Source organism: Cyclopterus lumpus, chromosome 3 (assembly GCF_009769545.1).
Source record: "Cyclopterus lumpus isolate fCycLum1 chromosome 3, fCycLum1.pri, whole genome shotgun sequence".
NCBI lineage: Eukaryota > Metazoa > Chordata > Actinopteri > Perciformes > Cyclopteridae > Cyclopterus > Cyclopterus lumpus.
Window position 1 is genome coordinate 17,290,475 of NC_046968.1, and position 12,295 is coordinate 17,302,769.

The 12,295-nt window shown below is 38.3% G+C and overlaps 1 protein-coding gene across 1 annotated transcript in view; it reads left to right on the top strand.

Moving 5' to 3' along the window:
* myom2b (myomesin 2b) overlaps positions 1–11,855 on the top strand; it is a 28,818-nt gene extending 16,963 nt beyond the window's left edge. The window contains exons 23-38 of the mRNA XM_034526441.1: positions 83–219; positions 372–516; positions 1,071–1,133; positions 1,555–1,622; positions 2,505–2,618; positions 2,922–3,009; positions 4,769–4,807; positions 5,684–5,789; positions 6,533–6,599; positions 6,864–6,960; positions 7,358–7,394; positions 8,742–8,764; positions 8,897–8,952; positions 9,027–9,116; positions 11,192–11,317; positions 11,646–11,855. Of these exons, the coding sequence (XP_034382332.1) occupies positions 83–219; positions 372–516; positions 1,071–1,133; positions 1,555–1,622; positions 2,505–2,618; positions 2,922–3,009; positions 4,769–4,807; positions 5,684–5,789; positions 6,533–6,599; positions 6,864–6,960; positions 7,358–7,394; positions 8,742–8,764; positions 8,897–8,952; positions 9,027–9,116; positions 11,192–11,317; positions 11,646–11,855 (1,466 nt within the window). The remainder of the gene's footprint in view (positions 1–82; positions 220–371; positions 517–1,070; positions 1,134–1,554; positions 1,623–2,504; positions 2,619–2,921; positions 3,010–4,768; positions 4,808–5,683; positions 5,790–6,532; positions 6,600–6,863; positions 6,961–7,357; positions 7,395–8,741; positions 8,765–8,896; positions 8,953–9,026; positions 9,117–11,191; positions 11,318–11,645) is intronic.
* The last annotated feature ends 440 nt before the right edge of the window (positions 11,856–12,295 follow it).

Here is a 12,295-nt window from a genome sequence, read left to right on the forward strand (position 1 = left end):
TGTTTGATTAAGATATTGGTACATAAGTGCAGTAGATACTTTTAAACTCATAAAACTTCCTTTCTCCTCTCCTCTTCTCTAGTCATCCCACTGAAATCTGAGTTGGCCTATAAGATTTTGGAAAGAGGCAGAATGAGGTTCTGGCTGCAGGCTGAGGAGATTTCTCCCAATGTCACCTACAAATTCTTTGCCAACAACAAGGAACTGTCTGGAGCTGATGTAAGATGTAGTTTAGGGGCATGGACAAACAGTGGGAGGGAACCAAAATGCAGTCAGCTGCATGTAGCAACTAATAAAGTCACTGTAAAAAATGTATCCAAGTCTATTTCTAGTGTGTTATGGCCTTAACAGCCAACTCTATTCTTCTACAGCCCAACAAGATGGGTCATGACGTTTCTGCAGGTATCATTGAGTTCATCATGGACCATTTCACTGAAGAAAATGAGGGAACATTTACCTGCCAGATCACAGATGGGGGAGGCAAAGGACAGAGCTCACTGGTTCTGATTGGAGATGGTAAGAGAGTCTTTCTTAACTGGTTAAACCGTACAACCTGGCTAGAACGGACTGATCCAGTGTTTCCCCTTTTTACCTTCTTACCAATGTGTTTATAATACAATTGTTTACTACAAGAGCACACAGTTCTTGATAGTTGTCTAAGTGCCACCTCAGAGGGTCTGAGGACCACTCAGTCCCTCAAAATCCTGTGGGAAACACTGTGATCTCCCACTCAGGTTTTACAGTGGTATTAAACCACAATTGTAACTGTTGCAAAAACATGGTAGCTGCTGATGTTGTGTCCACGTGTGAACAAAAGGATTTGCCATTGTTAAATCCTTATTTACTTATTAATAATCAGTGGATATGCTGCCATGCCTCAGTAACAATGAACACAGCCTGTTGAGACATACTGTATATGGTGTATATGTTTGCTTGACTTACTCCATGATTCTGCTCTGATACAGAGGACTATTAGCAAGCTAATCCACTGACAGAATATATAGCAACTATTGGCAACACTTTGATCTTTTAATGATCCTCTATTTATGTGTATCTGTGTGTGCATGCAGCTTTCAAAGCAGCACTGGCTGAGGCCGACTACCAGAGGAGAGAGTACATCAGAGTCAAGGAGGGTAAGAAATACAAAACATCATCCACTCTTAAGCATGTTCGAGCTTCTACTCTACTCAGCCTGAGACGAGCTCACCACTATGTTGCCTGGGAGACAAATCATCTAATGATGAGTCTGCAGGGAAGAAACGGACCTGCCTTACCTAAAGTGGTATAGTTGGAACATTAAAACAAAAAATGGACCCATTTGAAATGGCTCACTACGAACAAAATGCATCCCAAATGTAGAAATGCATGGAACAGCGACCATAGGTGCAATTTTAGATTCCTTAGAGGTATTTTACATATGTTACAAATTGTCAAACATACCTTACTTATGAATAAGGCAGGTAATATAACTGATACAATCATGGTCAACATGTCATTTGTTTTAATCTGATGTTAATTCCCTGAGCCTTTCTCTCCTGCCTCCATCCACCACAGGTCCCCACTTCAGTGAGTTCCTGTCCCTTCATGTTGGAGATGACTGCTCTGTCACTTTGGTCTGCAAGGTAAACAAAGCCAACCTCAATAATTATTGAATATTTACACTCCAAACAAAGTTTAGTCTGTCTAGCAGATAGCTGATTAGCCATTCTAGGAGGCTCAGTATGTGATTGTAAAATACTATGTAATGATTAGGTCCAGATTGAAAATAACCAGAATTACACTGTCAGGATTTGGTTTGGGCTTTGTTAGCATGAAGCTCATAATTAAGACAATTTTGAAATTAAAGTATTGTTCATAACCCTTGAGGAAATCTGATGCCAAGATCTGTTTATTCTGTTTGTCACTTTAGCTCAAACAAATGCATTTTTAATAATGTAGAAACACAACAGACAAGCATAGTAAATTAATTTGAGGGATTGTTGTGACTATACACAATAGCTTTTGTCTTTTGAAGCATCAACCCACAGAAATATACTTAATTTGTGGGTGATAAGTTAGGGTACAATATATTTGTTAAATATTACTACAGGCTGAAGTTATCGTGAGATATTTTATATCCGTGAAATGTGGTGAGAGTAATGTTGAGATATCTCACTACTTAAACTGAACTTTCCACACATCACTGACTTGTTGGATTTGCATCTGTTAATGAGTTATAAATCTGAGGAATGCTGCATTACTGCCATTGCTAACAGGTTTCTTTAAGGTGGAACTATATAGACACATAGCATCTCCAATGGCCTTGTTATACTTCAAGTGTTAAATAGCCCTGGCTGCCATTAAAAGGTGCAACACATCTAAAGTGACTTTAAAGGCAGAGACCACTCTAAGACATCATTTGGGGAATTGGATGATCTACTATATAAAAAGCAAAACCCTCTTTTTAATTTGTAACCTTTTATATGATGTATTGATAATATGTGCGATTCTGTTTTTCATTGCAGGTTTCTAACTTGAAGAAGGAATCAGTGTTCCAGTGGTTTAAAGAAGACACTGAGATTGTCCCTGATGTGAAGCCTGACCTGGGATCAGGACTGTGCAAACTGCCAATTAAACTGGTAATATTACTTTGGTACTGTTAATATTCTGAATGCTATGAAACCGTCTACAATAATATTATTTGCATGGTTATACATGCACATACTAGTATGTAGTGTAGGGGCCAAACTAAGTCAAGGAGTACATATTTTATTCACTGATTTGGGTGCAAACATGCTGCAATGTTACAAAATGTTGTCTTTCTCGGAGGATCCAAAAACAAAGACACACAGACCTCACAATGGGTTCAGATTTACAATTCAACAATCTGTGTTTCTTATCCTCTACGCATGTGATGCATTTCTTTTTTGTGTCATCTCCAGTTTTCACTGAAGACTGCGGGAGTTTATAAGGCCACGATCAGTGATGACAGAGGAAAAGACATGAGTCAAATTGACATCTCCGGAAAAGGTAAACATATCTGTCCTCCTTAATTTATCTTGCTGATTAATTATGGAAGTAATTCACCTGCTTGCCAGCTGCATGGTTTTCTAACTGAGCATGAACTGAACACAAGCTTGATGCTCATTAAAAAGTGGGAGACAGGGAAATAAATTTGATCCAAATGTATACACTGTATCTGTGGTAAACTAATGAATTTTTAAAATCCCAACAACTTTTGTCTGTACGCATGTTGATGGCAAGAACTAAATATTAGTCCTTCTCAGAATCTCTTCTATCCATTCAATATTAGAAGTTAGTAAATATTTAATTAGCTGACAGATTCATTCAAGTTTATTTATTCGAGAGGGACAATGTACATTGATGAACACTTTAAATTAAAATGTAAATGCACCCAATTACAGCCGCAAGGCTGATTTCCATTGTCTGTCCGTCCCCCTGCCAGAATGTACAGGCTGAGTGTCCTAGAGGAAAAGGTCATGCCAAAGTGCAGTAGTAATAAACTACAATCAATTGTAGTCTATAACTGCCAATACACAACAGTTCGGTAATAAAAAGTTAACAATGGATAAAAAAGAATCGCATATATATATATATATATATAAAAGAAATAAGAGAAAAAAAATCACAGTGTAAGGAAGACATTTCACATTCATCATATTGCACACAGATAAATTGCACATAAGGGCATTAATTAATTTGCACATTTAAGGTTTCATTCAATCATATAACATTAATATATCACATATACATGACAGTACTAATACTGCTAACCCAGGTTAAACTATCTATGTGCATAAGTTTGGGTGGACAGCAGCCATCCTTTCATGTGCTTTTTAAAAGTGCTGAAGGTTGGGCACTCCCTAACAGAGGGTGGTAATGGGATCCAGAGGGTGCCGCCTTTGACAGACAGAACTGTCTGACCAAAGGTGGTGCGCCTGTGTGGGATGACACAGTCGCCTCTGTGGGAAAAACGTATCTTTGTTCAGGATGTGGCAGTGATGGGTTCGCGGTTGCTTGTCAAAGATGTTGAGTGCTCTCTTATACAGAGATTCTATGGGTTTGAGTGTTGTTGTGCACGTGAGTGACCAGCTGGTCAGACAGTACACTAAATGTGCGAAGACCATCGAATGTAGGAATGTCCTGGCTGCGTTCTCTGTCAAACTGTTTCTGATGTGCCTGAAGTTTAGTAGGTTGAATCTGATGTATGTCGCTACCTTTTTGACATGACTCTTAAAGGTCAGGGTGGAGTCTAGAATTACCCCTAGGTACTTAAACTCGGTTACTAAGTCTAGCTCTGTTCCCTTTACAAATATGTTCGAGTGTGTTATTTGTTGGGCACGTTTGGAGAAAATCATACATCAATTTTTTTTAGCATTCAACAGGAGGCAGGATTTAGTGAACCAAGCCTGGACATCAGACATAGCGGATGATAGGATGCGTAAAGCTTCTTGGTTGTTTTTAGCTGATGTAAAGATTACAGCATCATCTGCGTACATCTGTATGTTCATGACAGATAAAGCTCTTCACACCCTTTTGCCATTTTAAATAAGTAGTGTTACCAAGAAATAACTGAAATGTTCAGTTAATTGGTAAATAATGGCAACAGGGATACAGAAGCACAGAATATGGAGTCAAATATACGCACCTTGCATTTGATCCTTTTTATGCTGAATTTTGAATGCAGCCACCAGAGGGCAGCATTGTGACTGTCCTTGTCCTACAGCAGCTCTTTTCCTGACCCCATGCTTTTCTGCCTCTCTTCTAGTCTTTGACGATGCCATAAACAAGATCAACCAACTGGCTGGTGGGTATCTGCCTTTTACACACTCACACACCCACACAAATGCACAGAGGTAAATACACAGACATCAATTATCTCACTAACACATATTCACATTAAAAACAGTACTAAACATCACCATCATCCTCCTCTTTCCACTGAAGGGATCAAGTTCGAATGAGGTACACACAGCAGATTTAGTAGATCCATCACCAAGCTGATGCATTTCTGTTTTTAAAATCCCACTGCGACACACATACACACTTGTCAGCATGTGGCAGAAGTTGTCGTGCTGGAAGCATTTGGCCATCATGTCATCATGTGGTGAAATCACTTTAAAATTCCTCTGCGCCGTCACAGTGACAGTGTGGAGGAGCATCTTACTCCTATTTTAAGAGACAGTCACTTGACTGCTCTGCAGAAACTGTTACAGCAGCGGTTGCAAAGGAGAAGAAGGTTCATTACTGTGATAATGGGAAACCATGGTGATGTGACCAGGTGGATGACACACTTGCACACTTGTAATGCGCAGTGAGCAAAGTCCCACGCAGATATACTGTAATATAAAACTCCCTTTTTAGGTATACCAGCTTTATAAAAAAAAGTGATCAAAGCTTCTGATGTTTGAAGTGTTTTATTGAATGCAGCATACAAACAGTCTGCACTCTCCTTCGTTAGTACAATTCTGCTCTCCATGCTGGATAAAGGTAACATAAAAGGGAAGTCTTATGGCTGCAGATGAAAGTTTGATTTTATTTGATTAATTCTGAGCAATGAAGTGCATCGTGTAGCGGCTGTGGAGATGCCAGGTTATCAAGAAGCAGATGTGAAATATGTATCTGATTTCTCATGTCAAATGTGCTACTCCACAACCTCTATCACCTTTATCACCTCCTCTAGGAGCCAGTGCAGCAGAGCTGGTGATTAACTGCACAGCAACAGGCATTCAGCTGCAGTGTCACATGAAGTATTACACCTCAGAGATGAACATCAGCTGGTGTCATCGGTAAGAATTTATATTTATAAAACTAAAAACACCACTACCAATGCCACTACAACACCAGCAACAAGTACTAAAAAGATGAAGAAAAAAAATGACAGTAACTTACATTTTTTTGTAGTAGTTGTCTTTTAGGAGTGTTTTTAGGAGGTATAAAAGTATTCTTTGAAGTCTGCCAATAAAAACATTATTTAGCTTTTCTCTTAAGTTAAATTGCTGGGAGTGGCAAAAGCAATAACCAACATAATAAAACTTGTGATGGCTGTTAGCAAGTATGTTCATTACCCTGGTTATTGCATTAGAATGTCTCTGTTATGTGACACAAATCCCATCCCTACAGTCTACAGTATAAAGAAGCAGGGTTAAAAGCACTCTGTCGTACCCTGCAGATTATATAATGTGGCGTGAGGGGAAATAGAGTGAGAGTCAGAAGAAGAAAAAAAGATGGAACAAAAAGAAAAAAGGGTCATGGGGTAGTAGAGGCATTTCTATTAATCAATTATTTAAAGAAGAAAAATGATGGAGATTAGATTTTGAACCTCTCCTTGCTCCTTATGTGTGTGTGTGTGTGTGAGAGAGAGAGAGAGAGCGAGAGAGAGAGAGAGAGAGAGATCCCTCTGCGTAACATCAGGCATGCATGTAAAAATGATTTTCCATTACCTCCGCAACAGGATTCACCTACACACAAATAAACAGTACATGTACACACACACACAACCACACGCTAACCTCTCCTCTCGTCTTCTCAGTGAGGCTAAACTCTCCCACAGTGACAAGCTTGTGATTGGAGGAACCCCTGCTATGGCAACCATTGAGGTATTATCATCTCCTGTTTAAAGCTGAACAGTGTCTCTCTAAGTTGAATCATACTTGGATCATTTATGACAGTAAAACCCCTCCGGTAGTGGAACTGTTGCTTAACAGTCCTCAGAGTGCCTTTGTGGAGGTGATACCATTCCTTTTGCTTTTTGTGTCAAAACTTTAACATTTTAATTACCTAGTTTTAAACCATGAATTAAAGTAGAAATAAACAGCCAGACACTAATGATTTGATGGGTTTGTTGATTAATTGATTGACAGGTGATTGAGCCAACGGAGAAGGATAAAGGAGCGTACTCCATTGTCATCACCAACTCTGAAAACTCAAACAAACGCACGCTGGATCTCAGTGGTGATGGTCAGTACCTGCTCTCTCATTTGCTGCGTCACTCACTCTTTTTATTGATGATACTGTAAAAATGGGGAAAGTACCCAGTGGCTCCAGTCTGTAGTTTAAGATTTTTAAGTGACACTCCAAACAAAGTCTATCTTTTGTGTATCAAACACTCGTCCCCGTAGGTTTCCTTCCATCAGTATGTTCCAAAGAGTTATATCTTGGACAAATATTGGATTGGCTGTCGCATGATTCCTCAACTCTCATTCTGAATCTTTGTTAAAAGTAGTGTATTTTTATTTTTACCAAATTATGTTTGTTTAACAAGTATTTATACAATACGATCACTGCTACTACTCTAAAATACAGAGAGGAGTCGATTCCTGTTGTGATCAATGAAATTCTGTTTTGTCTACTACAGTATATGAGAAGGCCTTCGCTGAGTTCCAGAAACTTAAGTAAGACTACACTTTCAGATCTGTTTCTTCACTTGTGCTTTTCTGTGTATATGTTGGTCGGACTAGCTCTATTAAAGGTGAATCACTAGTTCCTTCACATTTGAACTTACACTGCTTCATTACTGAAAGTAATGTGTAATGATTGGCCAGGCTACTGAGAGCAGTTCTGCTACTGATAAAAATGTTCTGTTGAATCACGGCCACTCAGCTATTAGATTTTTCTTTTTATCTGCTTTTCAATGCAGGATAGCATACATGGTTGTATTTATATTTTTGTAAACACTGTATAGCTTTATGCAAACAGAGCTGTATTTCAATTTCTGAATGTTGAACAAGAACAACAACAAAAAAGCCCATAGTATTATAATGTGAGCAAAAAAAAAATCTATGTTTAATGAATAGAAGCTGTCAGGTAGCAGAGATCTTTTTGGCCAACTGGGCCAAACAAAAATCTGACATACTGAATTTTGCACCAAAAAAAAGTAGACCGTAAACACTAAACACTGCATGCGGAGAGGAAACTGTCCAACTCTCTCTTCTAATTGACATTCAAAGAAAGACATTTAAGCAACGTTTTTTACAAACACATTGAAACAAGTGACATGCTGTTGCCCTTCTGATTGAGCATCTGCCCCAGCCATCTCGTCCTGTGGCTGACCTCTGGTCCTCTCATGCTGCGCCGACAGCCCTCACCAAGTGGTTACAAAGCAGTATAATTTTTTGCTATAGAAAATATTCCGTTAAGTCCCTGGATGAACTGCATTATAATGTGGTTTGGCTCTACATCCAGAATACCCAGTTAACCCAGTTGAATGTCTCCTTGAACAAGACACTTAACCCTGAATTGCTCCCTGTAGCTGTGTCTACGGTGTATGATTGTAAGTCGCATTGGATAAAAGCGTAAAGAAACATCTAATATAGTTACAATAAATTACGATTGCAATGTTTTACACTGCTTCATCATACAAAATGCTATAAAATATATAACAAACAAAAGCTAGCAGACAGAAGTCGTCATGACAGAGGAGCTGCTCAACCCTCGTCTTAAGTACCCTCTACTCTGACTCTGTTGCACAATGGATATCTCTATATGATGATGATGATCATATGACACATCACGTTACCTGGAGCCATTCCCTTGATGATATCATACATATGATTGAGTTTCAACTCATTTATTGTCAGCGTGGCTGGTAATAGGCCGACCCCCCGTTTTTATTTTGAGACAAATTATACCGCAAAATACATTTTAGGTTATATTGTTGTATAATATGATAAGTGTACTGCTGGTTTGCTAAATGTGATAGAAAGATACAGATTTCAAACTTTATTTGCTGTGTGTTTCAGGGCCGAGGCCTATGCTGAGAATAGTGAGTTATTCCATTCTTCTTGTTTCAGTTATTGCTTCTGATTGTTTAGTTATCTTATTATTATTATTAAGTTCATCATCAATATAAAGGCCAATAAGAATGATTATTAAAATCAACAATGGTTTGTTTCAGACCGTGGTAAAGTGGTGGGAGGACTGCCTGATGTGGTAACCATTATGGAAAAGAAGGTACGTGTATATGGGATTTAAGTATCTTCAAATGCGTGCATGTTTTTTCTAAAAAGTCATCTTTGTGTCTATAGACCCTGAGTTTAACATGTACAGTGTGTGGCGACCCCAAGCCTCAAGTCACGTGGTTGAAGAATGGATCAGATGTGGAAGCTGATGATCAGGTAAATGCTTCAGCCACTCCAAACCTTTCCTTGGTTCCTGCCTGCTACACACTACACGCCACTGCTGAATCTTGAAGCTGATCACTCCCTTTCCAAACCCAGCCCCTCCTCTCTTTCACATGATTAATTACCTTATTAATCAGACACAATTGCAATAGTGAGTTTCTATTAACTTGTCTGGTGAGACTATGGGTTCTCAGTACGCGTCTACCGGGTTTTGTTGTTTTACTTTGACTGACTGTGTTTCAATATGGGTTGCATCCTAACGTGTGCTGTACTGTCAGAATGCAATGTACAACCATAACTAGAAGAACAGGTTAAATATCATAGCGTTCATGAAAATATGTTTACCTTTTTTAAATGACATGCTAACTAAAATGAAGAAATGGAAATATCATATTTAAATAAGAGATTCTGAAGAATGAACTAGGTAATATACAAGTAAGTATAAAATTATTGTATGTTTCAAGTTTTAATGAATACATCCCCAATGATAAACTTTAGTTCCTGTGACATTGCTGGAAGTTGCTATACATTTTCCATATGTACAGTCGAAGTGATAAGGATTAAAACTACCGTAAATAACTATTGCTAATAAAAAAAACTTTTGCTAATAAAAACAAAACTGGATTAACATTGTGTAAACTTTAATTGCAATTAAAAATAATAATTTCAACAGTAGATACAAGTTTACTTGGAAATGTCAATACTGTAGTACAGAGAAAATGAATATGCAAAAAAAGTGCAATCTGCTTAAATTAATGACAAATAGTTTAGAGATTACATTTTTTTTATTGGAAGAGAATAAAGGGCCTCTATCTGCTTTTGGGGCAGTTACAATCCCTCACTGGAGGCGTCTGCATACTTTAGGCGAGGTCAGCATTATCAGCACACTCCTGGATAGGTAATGGAACAAATCTACCTTTCATAACTCATTGACCTACTTGCCTTGCACTATAAGTCTACAGCCTATACCCAGTCAGTGGAGGCTCCTTCAACAGCATCAGCATCCTGCGGCTCCTAATGGCTTACGAGATTTATGTTTGAAAAGTTAATTCCCTCACCTGCTAATAATCTGTCTAAAACAAGAACTGACGTCCTTGGTGATGTTTTTTCCAAACCTCAGGAGTGCATCTCCCCTACCTCGTTACCACAGAGTATATTATTAACAGAAAAACAAACTGACATATATACAGATCCAGAGAATATTGCACTGAAACGCTGAAATAGGTGTTACTGTACTATACAGTTAGTGAATATGAGAAATACAACAAATACACAAAACAACCATAATTATGTAATTACCTAACAATGTGTATACAGCTGCTACCTTTCATAAATCAAACACAAGTACATTAGCAACCCACAGATTAGCCTGCATGGGTCTAATGAATTAATGCAATTATACAAGACCAGGTTAATTATAAAAAATCCATCTATTGCAACAAAGAAATGTACGGTCTATTTTATTTTTTTGCTCATGAGTCGTTAATTTCTCAAAATTGTGTTTCAAAAAAGTGTTTCTCTTATTAGGAATGTAATTAGCATGCCACAAATATCAATTCTTAAAAATGTACCCTGACCTTGGAAATGGCAAAGTCTGGGTCTGGGTCAAAGGGGGCAGGTATGAGAGAGAAATGACTGTGGTAGTGTATTCACTGCACCAGTCACATGGCGCAAATCAGAACTCTATCTTGTCTCAGGTGAACAAAAACATCGACTCAAGTGTTCTTCTAGGCTTTGAACATCAATAGCTTTGTTTTTGTGGTCTCAAGAAGTATGCATGTGTTTTTATTGCCATTCAATCCAATCATATGGTTGAGCCAACAGAGCTCAGCACATAAGAATAGTGAAGAGATGAGAGGAAATGATTTGTCCTTGTGTCCACCAAGCCCATCTAGCAGTGCTCAGGTTTTGCCTAAGCAATATGGTAATCAAAGCTCATGCGGCTGTTTTGACTAATATGAATCTATTTTTAAATAAAACTCAAAGTGACAGGCGTTTTAAATGTTAAATCATGCCAAACTCCCCGTGCTGGCTGTCTCACTTCTCTAACCTTTGCTTTTATATTTCAGTACTCGGTCTCTCTGGATCAGGGCAAGTTTGCCAGTCTGACAATCAAAGGTGTTTCCATGGAGAATTCTGGCAGATATACCATGATTGTCCAGAACAAATACGGAGGGGAGTCTGTGGATATAGTGGTGAGTGTCACTGCTGTGTACCACAAATGACTGGATTTACTCAGAGCCGTGGAATTTTTCTGACCATCTGTGCCACAAATCTTTTTTATCATTGGAGCCCAGCAGGGAGATATTGTTATGATCGCACTTGTGTGTAACTCAGAGCGGTTATATCATGAAAAAAGAAATGCTTAATGCTGACCTAGAATATTCTTTACCTAAACTCAAAATGATGTGTTTACATGCTGTATGATGTTAGCATGGAATGTGTAGGTAGCCCTTTAAAAGTGAATTCATGTTTGGGCAATGTTTGCATCATACTAACATTATTCTGTCTCTCCCTATCCAGGTCAGTGTGTACCGTCACGGAGAGAAAATGCCAGAGGTGAAACCAACTCTGACCCCTAAAACTATCATCCCTCCTAAATTCCCCATTGAAATACCACAATCCAAGACCCAGCCTGCTCCAAGCCCCGCCCCATCTACTCCTAGTCCTGCCCCTCCTAAAGCAGCTGCAGGAAAAGGAGTGAAGAGTCCCACTCCTACAAGGAGGAAGTAGAAAGCATAGCAATAATAAGTGAGGAAGAAACATATTCACACACTGGTGCACATGTTAACCACACAAGCTTGTATTGGTATTCTCTATCTAGACACACTTGCCGTGAAATTAGAGTTAAGAGAACCGTGATAGCTAAAGTAATAACTGTTATAGTAAGCAAAATAAATTGGGAAAATGTACCACTGTGATGTCCCTGTATAAAAACAAAAAAACATGAACATGACTTAATTAGAAATGACACATTTAATTGAAATAAAACTTGAATAAAGTTGAAATTCATTCAAACTGTTGCAGGAAATAGACCGAAAAGTGTTTTCAAATTGATGCTGGAATGTAAGAGTACAACAATTAAATCCATGGTTTTCACACAACAAATGAAACAAACAACAAAGATCCAATGTAGTGATGGCTAAAATAAAGGAGAGATTATATTACAATCA